Below are 23,900 nucleotides of genomic sequence, written 5' to 3'. Positions count from 1 at the left end.
CCCCTTTGTCTCCCTCTGCCTTGCACCCTTCTCCCTCTGGCATTCCCCCCCTCCATGAGTTCATGTCCATGGGTCATATATATACATTCTTTGGCTTCTCCATTTCCTATACTCTTCTTAACCTCCCCCTGTCTATTTTGTGCCTACCAATTATGCTTCTTAGTCCCTGTACCTTTTTCCCTGATTCTCCCCCCACCACCTCCTTGCTGATGACCCTCCATGTGATCTCCATTTCTGTGATTCTGTTCCTGTTGTAGTTGTTTGCTTAGTTTGTTTTTGTTCTTGTTTTTGTTTAGGTTCAGTTGTTGATAGTTAAAAGTTTGTTGTTATTTTACTGTTCATAGTTTTGATCTTCTTTTTCTTAGTTATGTCCCTTTAACGTTTCATATAATAAGAGCTTGGCGATAACTTCTTTACCTTACCAGGGAAGAACGTCATCTGTCCTTCCATTCTAAATGATGGCTTTGCTGGATAGAGTAATCTTGGATGTAAGTCCTTGCCTCTCATGACTTTGAATACTTCTTTTCAACCCCTTATTGCTTGCAAGGTTTCTTTTGAGAAATCAGCTGATAGTCTTATGGGAACTCCTTTGTAGGTAACTCCTCTTTTCTCTTGCTGCTTTTAAGATTCTCTCCTTATCTTCAGTCTTGGGTAACTTAATTATGATGTGTCTTGGTGTGCTCCTCCTCGGATCCAGGTTGTTTGGGACTCTGAGCATCTGGACTTCCATGTCTATTTCCTTTGCCAGATTGGGGAAGTTCTCCTTCATTATTTTTCCAAATAAGTTTTCAATTTATTGCTCTTCCTCTTCTTCTGGCACCCCTATGATTTGGATGTTGGAAAGTTTAAAGTTGTCCCAGAAGTTCCTCAGCCTCTCATTTTTTTTGAATTCTTGTTTCTTCATTCTATTCTTGTTGAATGTTTATTTCTTCCTTTTGTTCCAAATTGTTGTTTTGAGTCCTGGGTTCCTTCCCTTCTCTGTTGGTTCCCTTGTATATTTTCCTTTCTTTCACTTTGTATAGCTTTCATTTCTTCCTTTATTTTGCCGTCATACTCAATCATTTCTATGAGCATCCTGATTACTAGTGTTTTGAACTCTGCATCTGATAGGTTGTCTATCTCGTCGTCACTAGTTCTTCTGGAGTTTTGATCTGTTCTTTCATTTGGGTCATATTCTTCGTCTCAGTGCACCTATTATATTGTAAGGGGCAGAGCCTTAGGTATTTGCCAGGGTGGGACAATCCACTTCTCTGTGTTGTGGGGGAGGGGTCAGAGGGTACAACACCGCTTGCTTGTCTCTCACACAGCTTTTAGTCAGTTCCCTTGCTTCCCACAAGGGAATTGTGCCCTTTCAGGTGTTGATTCCTGGGTGGGTGGCCTTGTGTATGTTCTAGGATCTGTGGGCTTCTCCAGTGGCCTCTCCTATGAGACTTGGAGTTGCTCCCACCACCACAGCCCCCACAGGTTTTTACAGCCAGAGGTTTTGAGGCTTTATTTCTCTAGGTTGGAAGCCTAGGTTGGGTGATTTGTCTGGCTCCCCAGTTGTTCCTCCTGGATTATCCACAGGAGAATGTGGGATGTCCATGTCTGCCATCTGTTGCCTCATCCGCCTTGGTATATGAGCCCCTACCTTGTCCCACAACTGCATCCTTGCCTCCCCTGCTTCTCATCTCTGCACCTCCTATCAGTCTAGATGAATGTTTAACTCCTTGGTTGTCGAACTTCCATACAGTTAGATTTTCTGGCAATTCTGGTTGTTTTCTGTTTTTAAATTGGTGGTTATCCTTCTTTCTGGTTGTGTGAGAAGGCAAAACCTATATACTTAACACCTCCATTTGGCCAGAACCTGTCAAAGTGACATTTTTTATATTCTCAATTTATTTTTTAAAAAGTGCTTCTCATATACAAAGATAAAACAGCTTTAAGCTGTTTATATAAAGGTGGTTTTTGTTAGAATTTTGACTCTTAAGAAATCTTAAAATCTAAAGAAGCCATCTAATATGTGGTTTTTCAAATATAGGATCTCTAACCACTGGGACACTAGGCAAATCTGAATCTTTAGGAAGCTTTTTAGAGCTTCCAGGCCTCACCCACACCCACTGAGCTTCTGATGGCAACTGTGGACATTGGTATTTTTAAGAGCTTCATGGTTTTATTAATAAATGTTCAGTTTGGGGAAACACTGGTTCAGTCTAATCACGAAATTAAAAAGTTCTAACATCTCTGATGAGATCTCCTTTGGGTACTTGTTCATTCCACTGTGGAAAAACTATGTAAGTTATTGGAAAGTTTTTCCTAAATTGAATCTTGAAACTGCTTTTTTCTAGAGGACACTTGCATTGGTTCTAGTTCAGGCCACAGGAGCAATACAGGATAAAGCTGTTTCTTACTTTAAACAATAGCCCTTTAGTTAAAGACAGGTGTCAAGCCTATGAAGTCAGCTCTTTAACCATTTTTGTTTGACAAGATTTTCCCTTTACCATCCCAGGTTTTCTTTTTCTAGATACATTCTTTTTAGTGTGTTTCTTAAATTGAGACATTTCAGTTGTCATTAATGAGCAATAAAGCGAAACTGTTACCTCACTTTGTCTACAATTGATTGTTTCCTTAATCTAACCCCCTCCCTTTTTTTTGGGCAGCAATGTCATGTTTGTTGGCTTGTATTAAAATTGTTTTTAAAACCTTATTGTTTCTTTTCTTCCTTGATTTTTTTTTAAACCTTGTTGTTTCTGTCTCAACTTTTAAGCAAAACTTCTCTTATGCTAGATGTACTTTTTTAGTTTTTGACTTAGGTGCAACATTTCTCATTTATTATTGAATTTATAATTGTTTAATCTGCCCCATTTTCTGGCTTTAGAATTATGATTGTTGCCCTGGCTAATGTGGCTCAGTGGATTGAGTACCAGCCTGCAAACCAAAGGGTCGCTGGTTGATTCCCAGTCAGAGAACATGCCTGGGTTGCGGGTCAGGTCCCCAGTGGTGGGGCGGGGGGGCATGAGAGGCAGCTACACGTTGATGTTTCCCTCCCTCTCTTTCTCCTTCCCTTCCCCCTCTCTAAAAATAAAATCTTTAAAAAAATAAAATTACGATTGTTATCTAATGTATTGACTTTCATTTTTATCCCATCTGTGAATTTGATAAATAAATACATCTACTCCCCCCCCCCGGCTTGATGTCTTCTTATGTTTTCCTTAAATAGTTTTTTGATGTGTAGTGTACAGGAAAGTACATGGATTGTAAGCGTACAACTAAAATTTTACATTACCAGTAGCTCAGAAGTCCTTCTATGTCTTTCTGTAGTTACTGTGTCTTTTTGTCTACTCTCCACCAATAAACTACTATCCTAATATAACAGATTAGTTTTTTCCGAGTTTGAGTTCATGTATGTATGTGTGTGTGTGTGCACGCACATACATATGGAATCATAGAGTATGCCAGCCTTTTTTGCTGTGTGTGTGTGCATGTAAAATTCATCCATGTTACTTCCTGTAGCCATAAAATAATTTATTTTCATTGGCATGTGTTATTCCTCCATTATATGAATGTATCTGTTGTACTGCTGGACATTAGGATAATTTTCTTATGTATGTCTCTTAGTGAACATACATGTACATTTATGTTGACTATATTCAGGGGTGGAGTTGCTAGAACCTAGAATATGTACATACTCAGGTTTAGTAGCTATCGCTTATTGTATTTCCAAAGTTGTTATACTACTATTTATCACTTTTTTATTGACCTTTTCCAGCAGAGGATGAAAGTCTCAAGTTGCTCTACATCCTTGTCAACACTTGGTAGTGTCTGCATTTTTCATTTTAGCTATCCTGATGCGTGTGTTTTATAGTATCACATTGGATTTTAATTTGCATTTCCTTGATAACTAATGAAGTTCAGTAGCTTTTCATCTGCTTATTGGCCATTAGATAGCCTATTTTTGGGCGAAATGTGTGTTCAAATTTTTTACCTGGGTTTTTTTTACTGAATTGTCTTTACTTGTTAATTATTTTGTAGGAGTTCGTTCTTTTGCAGTTCTTTCTGTATTACATATATCTTCAACTCCATTTGGGTTGACTTTTGATAAAGTTCTTAATTTTCATCAACTAAGTTATCTTTTTTCCTTTTTATTTTATCATTTTACATAAATGTTTGCCTAACCCAAGGTAATAAAGATACTCTCCTCTCTCCTGCATTCTCTTCTGAAACTTGATTTTTTTTTAATCTTTTACATTTAGATCTACATTCCAGTTGGAATTTGTCATCGTCATTTTGGTGTGGTGTGAAGTAGGAGTCAAGAATCACTTTTCTCTGTATAGATAACAGCACTTTTATTAAAAAGACATTCCCCTCTCCCCCTCCCCACTGCCCTGCAATGTACTTTTATCATAAACCAAGTGACTACTGTGTATGTGTAGATAAATTAGTGGGTTTGTTTCTTGACTCTTTTTTCATCATTGCTCTGTTTCCTCATGATAGCATTATAATAAGTCTTTGGTTGCATAAATTTTGTTCTTTTTTTTCAGATTGTCTTGCCTATTTTTAACCTTTTGGTTTTTCATATATATTTTAAAATAAAGCAACATGAGAGTTTTGGTTTTATTGAATCTGCAGGTTAATTTGGGGGAGAGTTGACATGTTTATAATGAGTATTTAAGTCAATTAACAGAATATTTCTCTGTTTTCTTTAAAGGTTGTCTTCAGTTTTAATAATGTTTGGTAGTTTAGTTTTATTCTTGGATATTTGAGTCTTGTTGAGGATATTGCAAGTGGTATTTAAAATTTTTTATTTTTAAGTATCCTTGTTTTATATGCTGGTATTTTATTTGTTGATCCTACTAAATTAGCTTGCTAATAGTTTACAGAGTATTTTGGATTTTCTGTATATTATATACAGTCATATTAACTGTGAATAATTATGGTTTGATTCTTTCTTCCATTCCTCATACTTTTGAATTATTTTTCTTGTTCTACAGGAGTAGTTTGGGCCTCCAGATCACTTGGATATAAATGATGGTAACAGGCATCTTTGTCTGAGTCTCAATATGAGAGAAAAACTTTCAGTATTTCACATTAAGTATAATATTTGCTATGTATTTCTTAGACAGTCTTTATCAGATTAAGAAATTCCTTTCTCTGCCTTATTTTGCAAAAAGATTTTTCATGAACAGATGTTGAATTTTTATATATCATTATATTAACATTTTGCTTAGGATTTTTGTGTATATGTTTATGGGTGAGATTGGTTCTTAATGCCTTTGTCAGGTTTTCATAATAAAGTTTGCTGACTTTGTAAAATGAATTAGAAGTGATTCTGCTTTTTCCTTTTTAAATATTCTCAGGCTCTTCAGGTTGATATCTTTTTTTAAAATAGGTTGATATCATCATCATTTTTTTTAATTCCTACTGAAGGATATGTTTATTTTTCAAGAGGAATGGGAGAAAGAGTGAGAGAAACATCAATTTGTTGCTTCCTGTACATACTCCAACTGGGGATTGAACCCGCACCTAGGTGTGTGCTCTGACTGGGATCATACCCACAACTTTTGGCATACAGGATGATGTTTTAACCAACTGAGCCACTTGGCTAGGGCTTACATCTTTCTTAAATGTTGGAAGATTTCACAAGGGAAGCCACTGGAGTCTAGAAATATGTTTATGGGAAAGTATTTAATCGATTTCTTTGGTAATTATGAAACTAATCAGGTCTTTATAAACTCTATTTTGGTTTTAGTAAGTTGTGTTTTTCAAGGAATTGATTCATTTCATTTAAATTTTTAAATTGTGTAAAGTTATTCATAGTATCTTTTTAACTCATAAAGTTTCCATAGTGATGATCTCTTTTTCAGTTCTTAGTTGATTTGTGCTTTTTCTTTTTTGATCAGTCTCTGGAGGTCTGTCAATTAGTCTTTTACTTTTTGTTGATTTTTCCTTAAATACATTTTTTTTTAGGTTTTGCTGTTAGTTTCATTATTGCTTCTGTGTGTACCTGACTGTTTCTGTCTTGAGATAGATGCTTAAATAATGATTTTTCAGCTTTTCTTTTTAATATATGCATTTAAAACTATAAAATTTGTCCTCAGTGCATAGCTGTGCAACCTTGTCTAATTTGTTGTTAGATCCACATACTGGGTTCTTAATTTCAGTTATTATATTCCTCAATTCTAGAATTTCCCTTTGGATTTTTTTAATAGGGTAAATTTCTCTAGTGAAATTCTTTATCTTTTAAAAAAATCTATTTTCCTTTACTCTTTTCCTTCTATTCCTCTATTTTCCAACTCTTCCTCCACCTAAATTCTACTTTGTTTCTCTCCTAATTCTCTTAATTTACGTTCCCCTATCCCCAGTTTAGGACAGGGTGGTCATACAAGATTATAGACTCATTTTTTCTCTTCTTCATGTTCCCAAAGCACTGTATTGTCCTTATGAGACAGTATTATAGTCCCTGGTGATTTGACTTAGTTCTCTTGGGGTTGAGCTTTATCATCTTTCTTTACTGGCATATAACAGACTCACAGTACATATTCATTAAATGAACATTGATTATAATTCATCAAGGTTTGAGACATTCTTTTATATATAGCGCTTTCAGGTTATGATAATTTTGTTCCATGAATTTTGGGGGGGAAATTACAGATTGTCAAAGGGACTTTTTTTTTAGCATATTTTATTGATTATGCATCTATCTCAAGCGCCACATATATCTCTACATATATCAAAATATTCTTAGCTACTATTCTCCCTAAGAAAGGCAGCCAATCTATGTTTCTCTCACACATCAGTGTTTCTCTCCTTCTCTTTCTTCCTTCCTTCCCCCTCTCTAAAAATAAATAAATGAATTTAAAAAACTTTAAAATGTTACAATGACAGTTGTCAAAAGCATTCTCTCTTTAAATGAGAAACCCAATTAAAAAGAGAATAAAAACATGGCCTTGTAACTGACAAAAACCACTGGACTCTAGTCAAAATTTGGAATTTTGCCAAAATTTGGAATTTTGGAATTGGAAGGCTTCCAAAATTACTATTTTCCTTCTATTCCTCTATTTTCTTGTATCTTCATTCCTTTCTGATAACTCAAAGATACCTATTATTATTGTTCCCCTCCACCCCCACCTTTTCTCTTGGTTTTGCTCACTTGTTTGTTTTTTTTTCTCTTGTTATGCCTAGTAATTTTTTTATTGGATGCTGAATATTAGAAAAATTGTAAAAGCTCTAGATGTTATCTTTCTGCAGGAGGGTTCAGTTTTTCCTCTCATGGGCAAATGAGGAAATTAATCTCTAATGGGCAAATGAGGAAGTGAATTGGAAATTAATGTCTTAATCCTGTGAAGAGACTGCCGACTGGAGGCTGGGTTGCAGTTAGTATGGCTTCATCTACCTTTGGTTTGCCCCAACTCCTAGAGTGTAGCCAAGGATTCCAGCTGAGACTTTGGAGTGTTCACTAGGGCTCCTTATTCCTGAAGGGCATTGAACTCTACCCTGTGCTCATTCTTGATTTTCAGAAGTTTTATGCACAGTTTCTTAGATAAATCCCCATTTTTCTCAACTGCAGGATTTCACTCAGAAAGTATTAAGAAAATTTGCTGAGTGTCATATTTGGATCTCTGCCCCTCCCTCTCCCTGCTAGGTTCTTAGCTTCTTAAGTCTCCAAATTTTGTGTATAGCTTTTTAAGACTCTCCAGAACTGTATTGGTTTCTTTGCCCATACTCAGCTTCTTGCCATACTCAAAGGATGGACAAATGCTCTGAAGGAAAAGCTGCTACAGAGTATTGCATCATCTCTTCTTAACTCCTCTCCAGAATCTTGGCTCCTTAAAGCCTGGTCATCCTAGCAGTTCTGATGCCTTGTTTTTGCTGTTGTGAATAGTTTTTATAGTTCCTCTCAGCTTGAGTGTAGGTTTGCTGCTATCTGCTATATCATAGCCAAAAAGCAAGAAATGTAATTAAAGGAAAAAAATATTGAACCTAACAGGTGTGAGAAGAGATCTGTGGGAGCACAGGAAGGCACTTGGCCCCAACTTGAGTAACGAGGGAAAGTATCTCATGGAGAAGTAACCATTGAAATAGCTCTTGAAGGATACATAATAAGACAGGTAAAAGAGAGAGGGGTGTGTTCTAACCATAGGGAATAGTATGAACAAAGGAACAGTGATGTGAAACAGAATGACAGGAGCAAGGAAGAACTGTAAATAGAAGTACTACTCTTAAGAGTTTGAATTTTAAGGCAGAAAGTGATGAAAGGTGAGTGAGACTAGAGAGGTAGGTTGTAAAGGGATTTGTATGCCTGCCATGCCTGGGGGATTCTACTTAACCTTTATGTTGAATATTTTAGAGTTTAGGCTTGGGAGCATTTGTCTTCTAATGATCAGAATAGCAGCATGTAGAATATAAAGCCCTGTGTTTTATCATGTTGAATCAGTTCTCTCTGGGAATAGTTGTTCAACCAACTTAATGAACCCTCTTAACCATATTGAGCAATTCATGTAAGAGAAAACAGAGCCTTTGATCAGGAAATACTATCTGGTGAGAGCAGGTGGGCGAGCAGGCCTCCTTGCCACCTTCCCTCCTAAATGGGATTACTTAGGCACAGAATTTAAGTTTTGTAAATGTATTCTGATACTACAGATATATCTGTACTACTGTTTAGTGTATATTTGGATTGATACGAAAAAGTCATCTTAGAATCCTTATCACTTGACTGTGTATAGTATGCAGAAAATTCAAGACTTTGCAAACTATTAGTAAGCTAATTTTGTACTGTCAATATATAAAAATATTTCATTTCTATGTACTAAAATATAGAAAGAGCATACTAAAAATTTAAAAAAGAAATAAGTGATGCCATTCGTAATAACTCCAACAACAGGGAGTCTTTTCAGAACATTAGCTTTTGTGTGTTTTTGTTGTCGTTAGCTTTGGCTAGTAATGATAATACTAGCAATGCAGAAATGCTTTCTTGGCTCTATTCTTTCATTTTAACATAAGGTATATAAAGTTCAACGATATTGTCATGATGACTTTCATGACTATTCTATTATAATTAGGTGTATGTAATATTTTGTAAACTTTTTTCTGGCCTCATTAGAGCATCAAGTATATTTAGAGGTGGGAAAGGACAGAATGATATTTGAGTGCTTTTTATATTCTTTGTTTCCACCTTAAGTAAGTTATAACAGTTTTAACTGTGATATGGAAATCTATATAGCTGTGTTCCCTCATATTATGCTCTAATAGCATATTATGTCCATCTTTTTGTAGCACTTCTTACAATTATATGTTTGTGTTAATTTGTTTAATGTGAGACACTAGATATTCACATTATGAATGTAATCCGTCATTTAGGAATGTTTGCTGTCCTATACCATTGTATCTCTGACCTGATGATGGAATTGATGGTATTCTTGTACCTCATTGCTACTCTAGAATTGTTCTTTCATCTCCCTAAAAGTCTCTTTGCTTTCATTGGATTATATCACCAACTATCACTCCTTGTGTGACTTTACTTCCTTATCATTGATTTGTTTGGATAGCTTAATTAACATTACTTTTCTTAACTGGTTTTGGAATTTTAGATAAAAACTCATCTGGTAGAAATTTAATTTCTTTTGAATGCTTAACTCTTTCCATCTAGAAGTTTTATGACTGTCTTCACTAGGTTCCAGGGATCTTTAGGGCCCCCAAGTTCAGAACTAGATCTTAAAGTACCTCCTCAAGCACCTCAGGGCTTTATGTAAAATGGGATATTGTAGAACCAATGACCTTGCTTAACAGCTGCTTGAACCAGGGCCTAGCTGTAGGGCTGTATTAATTTCCTCTGACCTTCCTGGAGAAGCCATAGCTTCAGACAGCAGTGTCTTGCCACCTTTTTCAGAATCCCTTTGTGGAGAGAGAATCCAACTCTTGGCTGTAATAGTCCAACTCCAGTTTTCTTTGTCATATTGGACAGTAGTCTCTGTATGAAATAAATTTCCCTGTTACTCTACACACTCAGAACCTGTTAAGCCACAGCTTCAGTCCCACAAACCTCTTTATATTTCTACTTGATTCATGGAATTGTATTACTAAATATCAGAGTATTGGTTCTAGCAGTCTTTTTCAACACTTTGTTTTTATTTGGAAGTGGAGAAGCTTAACAACAGGTTATTGCCTTCAGGTTGACATTCCTGTCCTTCAGAGTAAAGTTCATGTGGCTCTTTTCCTTGCCTTGCAAAATCATTCCCTCCCTCTTACTTTTTTTATTTTTAATATACCCCTTGGTTGCTGTCTCCTCCAAGATACTTTAACTCTGTTCCCCCATTGGGCCAGGTACCCTTCAAGCCTGTACCCCAGCACTCTGTGCATGCCACTGATAACATTTTACCATAGTTTGGTTGTTTTTCCCACATTTCCTAATTGTTTGCCTTATCAGGAGGCTTTTACGCTTTGAAGTTTAAACTAGTTTTCATTCATCATTGTATACCCAGGACTTAAAATATGGTAGACACTTAATGTTTATTAATATGGACTGAATAAAATGTTTGATGTCAGGTGTTTTCATATTTTCAAAGTTTTAACACCAGCTTAATGGTGAGACATTAATATAAGGTGTTGTAAACTATATCTCATTTACAGTATTAATTGAGAAGTATTCTAAAATCAGTCCGTATTTGACAAATTAACCAGAAGGTGGATGTATGGTGATTAACCTTTTATAAAACACCACTTATAACTAAACTCAGTTATATGTGTGATTAGTTTTGGTTTGGCCAATACAGAGAAAGTTTACTTTGTAATACCAAAGCTGAAAAGTAACAGAAAGAGGAGTTGTAATAAAATAAGAGAAATTAGCCATTGGAATGGCTGAGATTATAATCTCCAAGTCACATAATTCCTCATACCACTGAAGAAATCCAAAAGGAAAGAGAAGTCCAACTGAAATATCTGTTTGAGGAGATACATGATCTAAATACACAGTCCTTCATACTTTCATAGCTCTTAATGCCCCTCTCTTTTGATATAGAAACTAATTTTATAAAGTTGACCCTAAGTGATCAGGAAAAGGTTTTAAGCTATAATCTCTATACTTTCTGAGGAATAATATAAGTAATATATTTTTATTTTTTTAAAAGATCTTTACTTATTTATTTTTAGAGAGAGGGGAAGGGAGGGAGAAAGAGAAGGAGAGAGACATCATTGTGTGGTTGCCTCTCATGTGCCCCTACTGGGGACCTGGCCTGCAACCCTGGCATGTGCTCTAACTGGGAACTGCACTGGCAACCCTTTGGTTCACAGGCTGGCTCAATCCATAGAGCCAAACCAGCCAGGGCTAAGTAATCTATTTTTAAAGAATTTTCCATAAAAAATGGTTCTAAGTACAGAGCTTGGATTAAACCTTTACTTGTTTGGAACCCTCACTTACTGAAAATACTCCTTTTTACTAATCACAAACTCATTTCTGTACTTCGTTGTGTTTACCTGGCAGAAGTCGTACTCATATGGATCTCTTTTATTTATTATTAGTAGGTTAAGTATTGCTAAATTTGTTTTGTTTTATTTTTATGGTGCCTGCAGAACTCGAGTAAAAGTACCTAAATCATTACTGTTTTAAAGTCTGTACCTTCTGAAAATTGAGCCTGTGCTCAGCAGTTTAAAAATAATATGTAGGAGGATTAAAACAACAATATGTTTTGTGTTTGTGTAATAATCTCTACATTAGTAAGTTAGTTCAGATGAATTTCCCCTTTAGTATTCTTTCATTTTTAAATGTGTAATCTGTCTGTTGCCCCTCATATCTTTTATTTATTCCTGTTGACTTTAGCTTTGTTTTTAATGGACTATCATTTTATCATAGTCTGTATTTCATAAGGTCGTTTAATGCCTATTTGCTGTCTTAGAAATTCACTGTATTTTCTTTTTAAGAATTGGAAAAACTTAATTCTGAAATTACTACCAATTGATAACTATAAAATGTTATACTACCTAAACAATTCGGTTTAATTAAAGTATAGATGGTGAGGTGGCACAGCAAAGATTCTATTTAATGAAGAATGAGAATATTAGATTTTGAGGTTAAATGCTATAACCAGTACTTGAAGATTTGTTTTGGAGGAGTCTTTTTATTTTACTTTATTTCATTTTTAAAAATTTAATCTTTATTGTAATTTTTTTATCATTTAATCCTCCTAAATAAATAAAGTATATTTAATTGATTACACTATTACAGTTGTCCCAGTTGTTTTTCCCCTTTGCCCCTCCTCTGCCTGGTACCCCTCTTCCCTCCAGCAGTCCTCCTTGTTCATGTCTATGGGTCGTGCATAGAAGTTCTTTGGCTTCTCCATTTCCGACACTGTTCTTAACACCCCCTTGTCTATTTTGTACCTACCAATTGTGTTTCTTAATCCCCATACCTTTTCCCCATTATCCCCCTTCCCCGTCCCTGCTGATAACCCTCCACGTGAACTCCATTTCTATGATTCTCTTTCTCTTATGCGGGGCTGGGATCGCTAGCACCCCTCTTATAGAGGTTTGCTTAGTTTGTTTTTGGTTTTATTAGATTCAGTTGTTGATAGTTGTTCGTTTGTTGTCATTTTACTGTGCATAGTTTTGACCTTCTTCTTTTTCTTAAATAAGTCCCTTTAATATTTCAGATGCTAAGGGCTTGGCGGTGATGAATTCCTTTAGCTTATTGCTGGATAGAGTACAACCAAGGACCTTGGTTGTAGGTCCTTGCTTTTGATCACTTTGAATACTTCTTGCCTGCCAAGTTTCTTTTGAGAAAACAGCTGATAGACTTCTGGGAACTCCTTTGTAGGTAACTCTACTTTTCTCTTGCTGCTTTTAAGATTCTCTCTTTATCTTTTAACCTTTGGCATTTTAGTTGGGTACGATGTGTCTTGGTGTGGTCCTCTTTGGATCCAACTTGTTTGGGACTCTCTGTGCTTCCTGGACTTGTATGTCTGTTTTTTTCACCAAATGAAGGAAGTTTTCTTTAGCTGTTTTTTCAAATACATTTTCAATTTCCTGCTCTTTCTCTTCTTCTGAAATCCCTATGATTCGGGTGTTGGCCCTTTTGGAGATGTCCCCAAGTCGTCTTATTGTCTCCTAGTTTTTTTGCATTCTTGTTTCTTCATTCTGTACTGGTTGACTGTTTATTTCTTCCTTATGTTCCAAATTGTTCATTTGAACTCCGGCTTTCTTCCCTGCACTGTTGGTTCCCTGTGGGTTTTTCTTTATTTTGCTTAACGTAGTCTTCATTTCTTCTCTTTAATGTGTTTGCCATACTCAGAGTTTTCTGACCATCCTTATCACCAAAGTTTTGAACTCTGCATCTGATAGATTGCTCGTTTCCATTTCCCTTAGTTTGTTTTCTGGAGTTTTGTTCTGTTCATTTGGGCCACATATCTTTGTCTCCTCAGTGTGGCGGCCTCCCTGTGTTTGTTCTGTGTCTTAGGTAGAGCACCTTTCTTTTTTTTGTAAGGGACAGAGCCTTCGGTATTTGCCAGAGTGGGGAACTGATTTGCCATTTTGTGGCACTGTGTGGAGGGAGAAGTCATGGAGGGGACAGTGCCAGTTACTCGGCCCTTGGCCTGTTTCCAGTTACTTCCCCCCATGTCCCGTACACAACTCGTGCCCTTCTTGTGTCTGCCCTGGTGCTGAGTACCAGAGTTGGTGGGTTTGCATGCTTTCTAGGACCATGTGGGTCCTTTAAATTGAGTCTCCTGGGACACTGGCAGTTTCTTCTGCCACCCCAACCCCCACTGGTTTTTACAGCTAAAAGTTATGAAGCTTTATTTTCTTGGTGCTGGAACCCTGGGCTGTGGAGCTGGATTGCTAGCACCCCAGGTGTCTCTCCAGGTTTTTACCTGCCACACATTGGTGACCCTCCTGCCAGTCTGGATGAATGTTTCTTCTTTAAATCCTTGATTGTCGGAGTTCCATACAGTTCGATTTTCTGGCAGTTCTGCCTTTTGTTTTGTTTTGTTTTGAGGTTAGTTGTGATCATTCCTGTGTTTGTGCAGGGAGCTGAAGCATGTCTACCTACATCTCCATCTTGGCCAGAAGTTATGAAAGCCCCTCCCTGAAGTTTTTATCTTCATTTATCTTATTCTCTAGATTTTGAATAAACTTAAAAACATTTTTTTAAAAATATTTTTTAACATACAGACACTATTTCATAGTAGTTGCTAACCTTTTAAAAGACAGAGTTCTAAACATATTCTTGACGATAACTTGAAACTTGTTTTCCTTTATTTTAATTTTTATCTTTTAATGTTCCCTTACAGAATGTTTCTCCATCCCAGAGAGATGAAGTGATTCAGTGGCTGGCTAAACTCAAGTACCAATTCAACCTTTACCCAGAAACATTTGCGCTGGCTAGCAGTCTTTTGGACAGGTTTTTAGCCACTGTAAAGGTAATTAATTATTTTAGATACACTTAGCCCCAGCCTCTTGTTTGAATGTATATATGCTAAACCAGGGGCTATTAGTAAACATTCTATAAGCTGAAAAAGAATGGGAAAACCTTCATGGCCATGATTTGTGTACCTGTAAGAAGACATGATGTTTTCTATTGCTAAAATTTTCAGAAATATTTCTACTGTATTCTGTAAATTTTTATTAAAATATTTTATTTATTTTTAGCTCTGACTGGTGTAGCTCAGTGGATTGGGAGTCATTCTGCAAACTGAAAGGTTGCCTGGTTCAGTTACCATTCAGGGTACATGCCTGGGTTGCAGGCCAGGTCCCCAGTTGAGGGTGTGTGAGATGCACTCAATCAATGTTTCTCTGTCACATTGCTGTTTTTCTCCCTCCCTCTGTCCCTCCTTTACCCTTTCTCTAAAAATAGAATCTTTATTTAATTTTTTAAAAGGATTTTATTTATTTTGAGAGAAAGGGGAAGAGAGGGAGAGAAACATCAAAATACCAGAGAAACATCAATCAGTTACCTCTTGTACATGCCCCAACCAGAAACTAAACCCAGAACCCAGACTTGTGTGCTCATTGGGAACTGAACCAGCCTATGACACCCAACCAACAAAGCCACATCTGTCAGAGTATATTCAGTAATTTTTTTGCTACAAGCATTTCTAACATATTTAACCTGTGAAATTTTTGATCTGCTTTTAATACCATATAGCATTGACAGAATGTTTAGTGATCTTTTATATAACACATGATGTACTAATGTGGACAGTGACTCTTAAGTAGGAAAGTATAAGCCTATTGCAAATTTTTCTCTGTCATTTTTTTTTTGTTTATCAAATATTGTTGTGAACAATATATACTTTCTAGAGGTATACATTTGGAGCACAACAAGATGAACCAAACTGTCATAAATAACTTGGTATATTTTTGTTGAATGGCAGTGTACAAACATATGAGAGAGCCCTGGCTGAGTGGCTCAGTTGGTTGGAGCATCATCCTGTACATCAAAAGGTTGCCGACTTGATCCCCAGTCAGTGCATGTACTTAGGTTGTGGGTTAGATCCCTGTTGGGGCACATATGGGAAGCAACCGATCAATGTTTCTTTCTCCGCCATCCCCCTGCCCTGTCCTCTCTTTCTAAAATCAATAAACATATGCTTGGGTGAGGATTAAAAAATATATAAGTTTTACATTGTCCTTGTTAGTATATCTTTGGTTATATTATGCAGAAGCAGTCATAGTAGGCCCTCAACAGATTTAAAGCAGAAAGTTAGTATTTACTTAATGGCAAGGCATGAAAAAATAAAAAAGCACTTCAGTTGTTGTTATTTGTATGCCTAAGAATATGTAACCAGGGAGAACTATGAATTCAGTACTGAGGGTACTTTCTTATTAGATATAAAAATAGAAGCCATTGAATCCGGATGGCTATTCAGTTACCTTGTTATGTTTCAGACTTCTACTCTTAAGAGACCTAAAAACCTCTTAATTATATTGATATCAATTGCCTGAAGTCTGGGTTATCTGAGATGCCTACTTTTATCTCAGTACCAAGTCCCACATCCCTCCACCCTAACCCCCTAGGACAGCTAACCTCCCTTTCACAGACAAAGAGGTGTTTAAGGTCAGTATCCTTTCTTGGGTTGTATATTCTTCAAAAATTATTAATGAACTTACGGTAGCTTCTGTTACAGAAAAGCTTATTATTGACCTCATTAAACATTTTAAACATCTTGGCCTTTTGGCCAAGATCAAGTGTAATTTTAAACAGATTTGGGCAAATTTCTAAAACAGAATTTTGCCAAGGATAATCTCATTTTTTCATATTTCTTATTTAATGGGTCCTATCATGTTAATTGCATCAGATACTGTTATTTAGAGATGAATAGTCCATATTGAAACAATCTAAAATGTATTCATAGTTTAAATAAAGGCACTGAAAGTACACCATAAAAGGGCTATCATAATGAATGGAGCCTTAATCCCAGCTGTGCAGAATAAAGTGCTATGATGCTCTGTGAAAGTGTGGGCCCTGAGTCCTCTCCCAGACTTAATTGATTCTGAATGTCTGGTAGTTTGTCTGTATTTAAAGAATACATCCTGATGTATAGCCAGGTCTGAGAACTGCTGTTGGTTTAAAAATCACATTTGCTGCTGGGGTTCTTTTTATTACTAAACTTATTACTAGTGCCCTTCATTTAGGGGTTGTATTGTCTGCCCAAAGTTGTTAATTGTTGGACTCTTTTCTTTGTAATGGACTCCGATTACCTCAGGGATGTGGGTTTATGTTCTCTACACAGGGAAATAGGGGAGCCTGGAAAACTATCTTAACAACAAGGTCTGAGTCACTTAAGACATAGCAGAGTTGACAATATTTATGGAAGTACTTTCTGAATTGTATTAATTGATTAGTATTAATGATTATTTTAAAATATTAATAATATTGAACCAGCTTTTATTTTGCTGTACAGGCAGAAGGTTTTAAAATTCCTATACAGTATCCCATTTGTACTGAGGCAATGGTCATTGGCATGTTTCTTAAAATAATTAGTCAGGGCTAAACTCTGGTCTTCAGAAGGCTTCCCCAATCTCACAGGAATAAATGTAATATTTACATATAAAATACACGTTGATGCAGGTTTTCTTTGTGTTATATCACTGACCTCTGTGTCATTCAATATAATTTTATGGACTAAATTGTTTTGGTTATTTAAACAGTAGATTCTGATACTGGATTGGCAAACCCTTATTCTACCAGTAAGGTAGGAAGTGGACCAACTTCCTTCATTATAGGTAATGAAAACAGGCAAATTCCACTCCTACTATATGTATCAAACCCAAGAACTTTTTTTCCTTTTTACCCAATAATTGATTCTGTATATATTTAGGAGCCTTTCCTTCTTATCATGGAACTTGAATATATCATTTTGTGTGTGTGGGCATTAAGAACTAGAAAATTTCTACTCATCTGCTGTCTTCCTATAATTTTTTAAAGCATTTGAACTATATTAATTGCCTTTTTATATTCTATTTAATTCACCTAATACTTAATATGTTGATTTTATTGATACAAGAGAGTAAAACTAGCTTAAAAGTACACACAAACATATATTTTTAATTTGGGGAATTTTTTAAATTAAAAATTGTCTTCTAAAATAAAGCTCTTTTATGCTGGATAGAAATGAACTTTGGCAAACTAGCATTGGCTGAACTTCCAGCCATGGAAATGATCCTAGTATTTCTACAGAACATGGTATGGGTAAGGGAGTTGAAATTAAAAGTTAACTCTGATCTTAGAAAGCAGTGGGTAGGAATCAGGTTAATTGCATTCCATCGAAAATATGCATACTTGTCTCATCTGTGTATCTAGTTTTTAAAAATAATCTCTCAACTTTCTGAAGAATCACTAAAGTTGCTTTTTCCCTCTTCAAAATTTTAGGCCCATCCAAAATACTTGAGTTGTATTGCAATCAGCTGTTTTTTCTTAGCCGCCAAGACTGTTGAGGAAGACGAGGTAAATATTTTCCTTTAAAGATTAGTTCTCTCTCTTTTTTGAATATTTCTCTCCATTTATTCACTTGCTCTTTGTTTACCAAAAGAAAAATTGAAATGGATTTTTTCCTGTCCTCTTCTCCCTGTCCTATTCCCTTTGCTTTGGATAGAGAATTCCAGTGCTGAAGGTGTTGGCAAGAGACAGTTTCTGTGGATGTTCTTCATCTGAAATTCTGAGGATGGAGAGAATTATTCTGGATAAGCTGAATTGGGACCTTCACACAGCCACACCATTGGATTTTCTTCACATTGTAAATATACCTGAAGTCTTCTGGTTTCTTATTTGAACCTGTAGTCGTATTTCAATAAGAAAAGTAGATTTCCTGCTCATTTGTTTTATTAAGATTTTTACAAAAAGTGAATTTATGCAGTTAGCCAAGGAAAAATTAGAAGTTAGGATATATGTCAAATCACTGATGCTAAAATTTCAAACTTAAAAATTAAACATTAGGTAATACTTGAGGTTTCATCAATTTCTGTACGTAATTTACCTAGACATTTAAGTAAAACTATGATGATGATCTTGTGATTTTTTTTTTTCTAGTTCCATGCCATTGCAGTGTCCACTAGGCCTCAGTTAATTTTCAGTTGGCCCAAACTGAGCCCCTCTCAACATTTGGCAATCCTGACCAAACAACTACTTCACTGTATGGCCTGCAACCAATTTCTGCAATTCAAAGGATCCATGCTTGCTCTGGCCATGGTTAGTTTGGAAATGGAGAAACTCATTCCTGATTGGCTCCCCCTTACAATTGAACTGCTTCAGAAAGCACAGGTAGGTGTCAGTCTAATTAAATAGCATTCATTTTAAGTATATCTCTTACTCTGATAAATAGGGTTACCTGCCAGATGGTTATAAAACAAGAGACATTTCTAATCTTGTAATGGTAAACCATTTTTAAGAGTAGACAAGGGTGAATAAATTTACACTTTAAATTTAAGGGTAGTCTTTTCTTTTTTCTCTTGTACAGTTTATTTAGTATTTTCTTGATTCATTTCACGGCTTCTGGATTACTTAAAATCGTTAAGAATCTTGAAAAATTTAATAAGATTCTCAGTAATATATTCTCCTTTAGTTTTGTAAGAAGAACCTTCCCAGCTGCATTTGTAAATTTTATTATAGTACTTCTATAGTACTTCACTCATTTTATGTCAAATACATTAAATTATAACAGGTTGCTTTTTAAACAAGTACATAATTTAGTGTTGGATAGAAAGTGAAGTATTTATATCAGACTTGGGCAAGTAGAAGCTGTCTTTCTAAGAGGTTTTGTCCTAGTAGTTTCTGTTAATTGTCCGAGATTAGTCCATTACTTATCAGCTGTCTATATAAAATGTAAGGGTTTAGTGGAGGAAATTCTCATACCAATGGAAAGCTAGTAATAGTGCTATATGTTAGCAAGTACTTTGAGAGAATTTTTATTAGTTTTATTCATGTCACCAAATAGAATTTATAAGTTTAGATCTCCCAAACCTTACTCCTTTGCCAACTGAATCCATAAAAGACTTACGAACTTGCTTTCTCCTTATATGTCCCTGTTCTCATTTGGCAGTAGTTATTCTGATTTGTTTTATTGGATTTCATTTAGAGAAAAGGCTGAAATTTTGAACCTAAAATTATTTTTTAATATAAAAAGAACTAGCCCCTGGCTCAGTGCATTGAGCTCCAGCCTGTGAATCAAAGGGTTGCCGTTCAATTCCCAGTCTAGGGCAGATGCCTGGGTTGCAGGCCAGGTCCCCCGGAGGGAGTGTGTGAGAGGCAACCACACATTGATGTTTCTCTCCCTCTTTCTCCCTCCCTTCCCCTTTCTAAAAATAAATAAAATCTTTCAAAAGAAAAAAAACTAATTTTAGCAAAGAGCTGTAGTTATTGAATTAATAAAATGTATAAAAGAATACCATGAAAGAAAAACAAGAGAATAATAATTGAATTTGGTGTTCTGTATAATATGGTTATAACTGGCATTCTTATAGAGTTGAGTTGTAAAAGTTAGTACCGTAGTGCTACCTGTCAGCTTTGAGAATTTCACGCCCTAGGCCCTAGTTTGTGAGCAGAGAAAGGCTGAAAATCTTTTTACAAAAAGGATAATAATCAGAGCAACATATTAACCAGAGTAGCATCCCTCTTTTATGTATTTTGTTCCACTGTTATTATCATGGCTCAGCTTGTTTTATATTCCTGGGACATGTGATGTTAATGTAACAACATATGTTAGATGGAAATAATTGAGAAGTGTTTATTTCCATTGAAATAAATCCTGTAATGAAAATAAATCCTAGGAGATGCTATTTCATGAGAATTTTGAGAAACTATCATAAACTACCATATATACATTAATAGTGTGACACAAAAAATGTATTTTGCCTACCTAGAGTGCTGGAAAAATGTAGTTGAGTATTAACCATTACATTATATTACATTATGTTAACTGTGGAAGTGCGGGCCATTAATAGATAACCGCCTGTATTATATTTTTCACTATTTTATTGGAACAAATGATGTATCTCTAAATGCCACCCGACTTGTTCTCTGTCCCTATTCCCAAACTAGTACACAGAAAACTTGCTATTATGAAGTGTTGCTATAGAGAGAAGACAGACTTTGAAGCATAAATAATAAGAATCCTGTGAATGGCATGTGTATTCTGTAGCATTGAGGGCTTGTTCTCTACATAAGAACACTGGAGAATCTGCTTATTCTCTTTTGTAAGTCGTCTGGTTCTAGAAGAAGTTAGTGCTTGCGGAAACTGTTTACTCCTTTACTGGAGAAGTATTAAAAACTAGAAATTGAAGAAATCTTCTTAAAATCATTTTGTTCAACTCCTTTATTTCATACCTGCAGTCCAGGGAACGTGGAACTTTCTCAGGGACACACGAGACTACTTAATGGTAAAGTAGACAAAATCCAGTGCTTTTTCAATACCACACAAACCTTAAAGATTCTAGTCCAGTGGTTTTCAGAGTTTCTTGTAGAATTGGAACCCTTTCCTCACCCCCAACAAAATCTGTAGACACACAGTTCCAGAATACAAAATAGAAAAGTATTACTTAGTAATAAGTGTTTGGGGCAGACACCTGTTAGGTCCAGAGTCCTACCCAACATTGCCTCTTCCCTTCTGTAAGGTGTTTGGACATAATTTGAAAACCACTGTTCCATTCTTTTATATAATATATAGTTATATTCCGCAAACATTTATTGGGAAATCTATGATCTAGGCACCAGAGATGCAGTGATTCTAAAAGGAAAATTTCTGCCCTGTGTAGTATTCAATTTATAATGGCAGAGATAGTTAACAAGTAAGGTCAGAAAACTTGAGAGACTTTGGGACTTGTTCTTGGCAGTTTTCTAAAACCATCTTGGAATGGTAGCAAATCCCTGTGGTCCAAGCCTGATAGCTTCTGATTCTTCAATACTCAGTTCTGTTTTTGCTAAGTTCACCCCTTTTTAGGCAGGATCACTAGGTCTGAAATCTTTGTGATTATACCTGTGACAAAGCCATAGTAATATCAGGTATTCCTCCTGAATTTCTGATTCTAGTTTAGGAAATTCTTGCATCATATTGGTGAGATCATGCCAGAATTATTTCTGACATGTGTCCCATTGTTCTGGTTTGAGAGTGCTGCCAGTGGTCCGTCAGACATCTCATGCTGTATGTTGGGGCAGCAGGGGAGATCACCGTCACTACCTCTGCCTGTGTTTTCCCTGGACTTCAGAGTGCAGTGAGTGTTCCCTGGTTTGAAAGGCAAACTTTCTGTTGTCCCTACTAGTTCCCACACCCCTGTTGGCTCTTCTGTTACCTGTTGGCTACCAATCTGGGATGGCTAAAGCCTTTTCTCTTCTTGCTTTTCTCTCATTGTTCTAATTTTGTGCCTGTACTCAGTGTCCTCCTTTTTCTGACTGATGTGCCCCTTCCATTTGATCATCTTTGAATGTTAAACTCTACCCAAAATAGTGTGGTGGTCTCCCTTGTTACTAGCCAGGCAGTAGTCAAAGTAGATATTCCCTGCTGTGGTGTAGTTTAAAATTAGAGTAGTGAGTTAAAGAAGTAGACCCCTCCTTCCCAGAGTCTTCCAGTTCTTCCTGAAGGTGCCTACTGTCAGACTATTGTGGTAGGATTTTTTAGTGCTTCATACTGCCCAATAAACCTGGATCCATCCGAACCTATCACTTATGTTATGCTGTTCTGTTCCTTCTCGCAGTAACCTATGTGGATGTCTGCCCTATAAACTTTCACTGTTTAACCTCTAATGTCTTTCTAGCTCTACCATTTTTTGCTCTTCCTCACCTCTAAAATATATCTTAACCTATTGACTTACTTTTTTCACAGAGAAAGATTACAGTGATATAGTCTTCCTTTTACTTGAAATTCTTTTTTTCAGAATTCTGCTGTGGTGGTATGCCTAATGACCAAGACAGTAGACTGTTGGTACTTTTAATTTTCTAGGCTGTTCAGTATCATTTATTTACTAAAGCACAGTTTATTGAACTAGGTACTTAACTTTTTAGAAATAAGTTTTATACTATAGCCTTTTTTTACTTCCCTATTTCTTTTATTCCTGTTGTCTCTTGAAGTACTGGCTTAAGGGTCTGAATTGTCTTAAAGAGCTTTGAAATCCCATCTCTCTTCAGTGTGCTTTGTTCCATTGTTTTCCTGGGTAACATAAAGAATATACAGGGTCCAGCAGAAGTAAGGCCTGCTTGAGTGTGGTTGCTAGGGTAGTAATAAGGATGTAGTAATTTATAGTTTTAATTTGAACATTTCACCTAAAATGTCATATGGTGTGCTTGAGTGTGATATTGTTATGTTAGAGAATTACATGCTTATGATTTTATAATAAAAGATTTGTAATTAAAAAAAGGGGTGGCGTTGTTTGTGCCAGACCCTGTATTTGGAGAGAAATATAGTTTGTGACAAAATGTATTCTTGCAGAGTATGCTGTTTTCCTTTATTTTTTCCTATTTTTATTTGTATTGCAAACAGTCATGCCTGTGTGCTGCAGGTTGTTAAAGGTATGAGTGAGACTTGGTTGATTAAAAATCCCAAAATTCTTATGAAATATACAGGACTGGGAAGTGATCAAGATAGGCTTCCAGGAGGGTGGTAGTAATTAGCCAGACCTGGAAGGTAATAGGTTAGGTAATATAATTTCAACAAGTAGAAACAGGATAAACAAGGGTAAAGTAAGAAAGGGCAAGATTTGTATAGAATAGAGCTGGCCCATTTGGCAGGAATGTAGAGCACAATTTGGGATATACTAGGAAATAAGGCTGGAAAAGAAGATTGGGGCCAGACTGTGGAGAGGTTACTATCAAGCTAACAAGGTTAACTTACTGCTTGTAGGCATTGGGGTGCCACTAAAGAAATTGGAATAGTGGAGAAATATGTGTTGCTAGAGGAACACTGTTTCCACTACAACTATAATTACAAAGAAGGGAGAGCCAAGATTCTAATTAGTCTCTGTAGCAAAAGTAAGATTTTGAAGGCCTTCCATGCTAGAAACTTAAGGGGAAAAAATGAATATGATATAATGCCCACCTCTTGAGATCTTGTAGTCTATAATGGAAAAGCCTTAATGTTTAAATAGCTTATGCTAATGCAGTGTGTGGTTAACTTTGATGACAGGTTGATACAGAAACAGATGGTTCTAGAATTTGGGTGTGTAGGAGGCTGGAGGGAGTCAAGGGTGGTATCAGAAAGGACTGATACTTGATTTGTCCTACAAGATAGAAAGAATTAGTGTATCTCCCAAATTAAACAAAAACATTTCTAGTATTGTCAAGCTATTTTCTACAAAAAATGACTTGTCAAAAATTCTCACTGTTTAACAAAATATTTCAATTATTCTAAAGGTCAGAAAGCCTTTTGCATTTCTTACTTAAATTTTTTCTTGCCTCTGGCTTCTTCCTTAAATTCTTAATGAATTTTATCTTTATATGGGTCTTCATCGAA

The 23,900-nt window shown here is 35.9% G+C and overlaps 1 protein-coding gene across 2 annotated transcripts in view; it reads left to right on the top strand.

The window, feature by feature from the left end:
• The window catches only part of CCNI (cyclin I), a 34,197-nt gene that overhangs the window by 9,264 nt on the left and 1,033 nt on the right, over window positions 1-23,900 (top strand). For both annotated transcript variants that reach the window (XM_054591870.1, XM_054591861.1), the window contains 4 exons: window positions 14,256-14,384; window positions 17,837-17,911; window positions 18,060-18,200; window positions 18,494-18,724. In XM_054591870.1, the coding sequence (XP_054447845.1) occupies window positions 14,256-14,384; window positions 17,837-17,911; window positions 18,060-18,200; window positions 18,494-18,724 (576 nt within the window). The remainder of the gene's footprint in view (window positions 1-14,255; window positions 14,385-17,836; window positions 17,912-18,059; window positions 18,201-18,493; window positions 18,725-23,900) is intronic.

This window comes from Pteronotus mesoamericanus, unplaced genomic scaffold, assembly GCF_021234165.1.
Source record: "Pteronotus mesoamericanus isolate MK-2021 breed Mesoamerican mustached bat unplaced genomic scaffold, CSHL_Meso_final contig_130, whole genome shotgun sequence".
NCBI lineage: Eukaryota > Metazoa > Chordata > Mammalia > Chiroptera > Mormoopidae > Pteronotus > Pteronotus mesoamericanus.
Note: the sequence above shows the minus strand (reverse complement) of the source record. Positions and strands in the feature narration are given on the sequence as shown.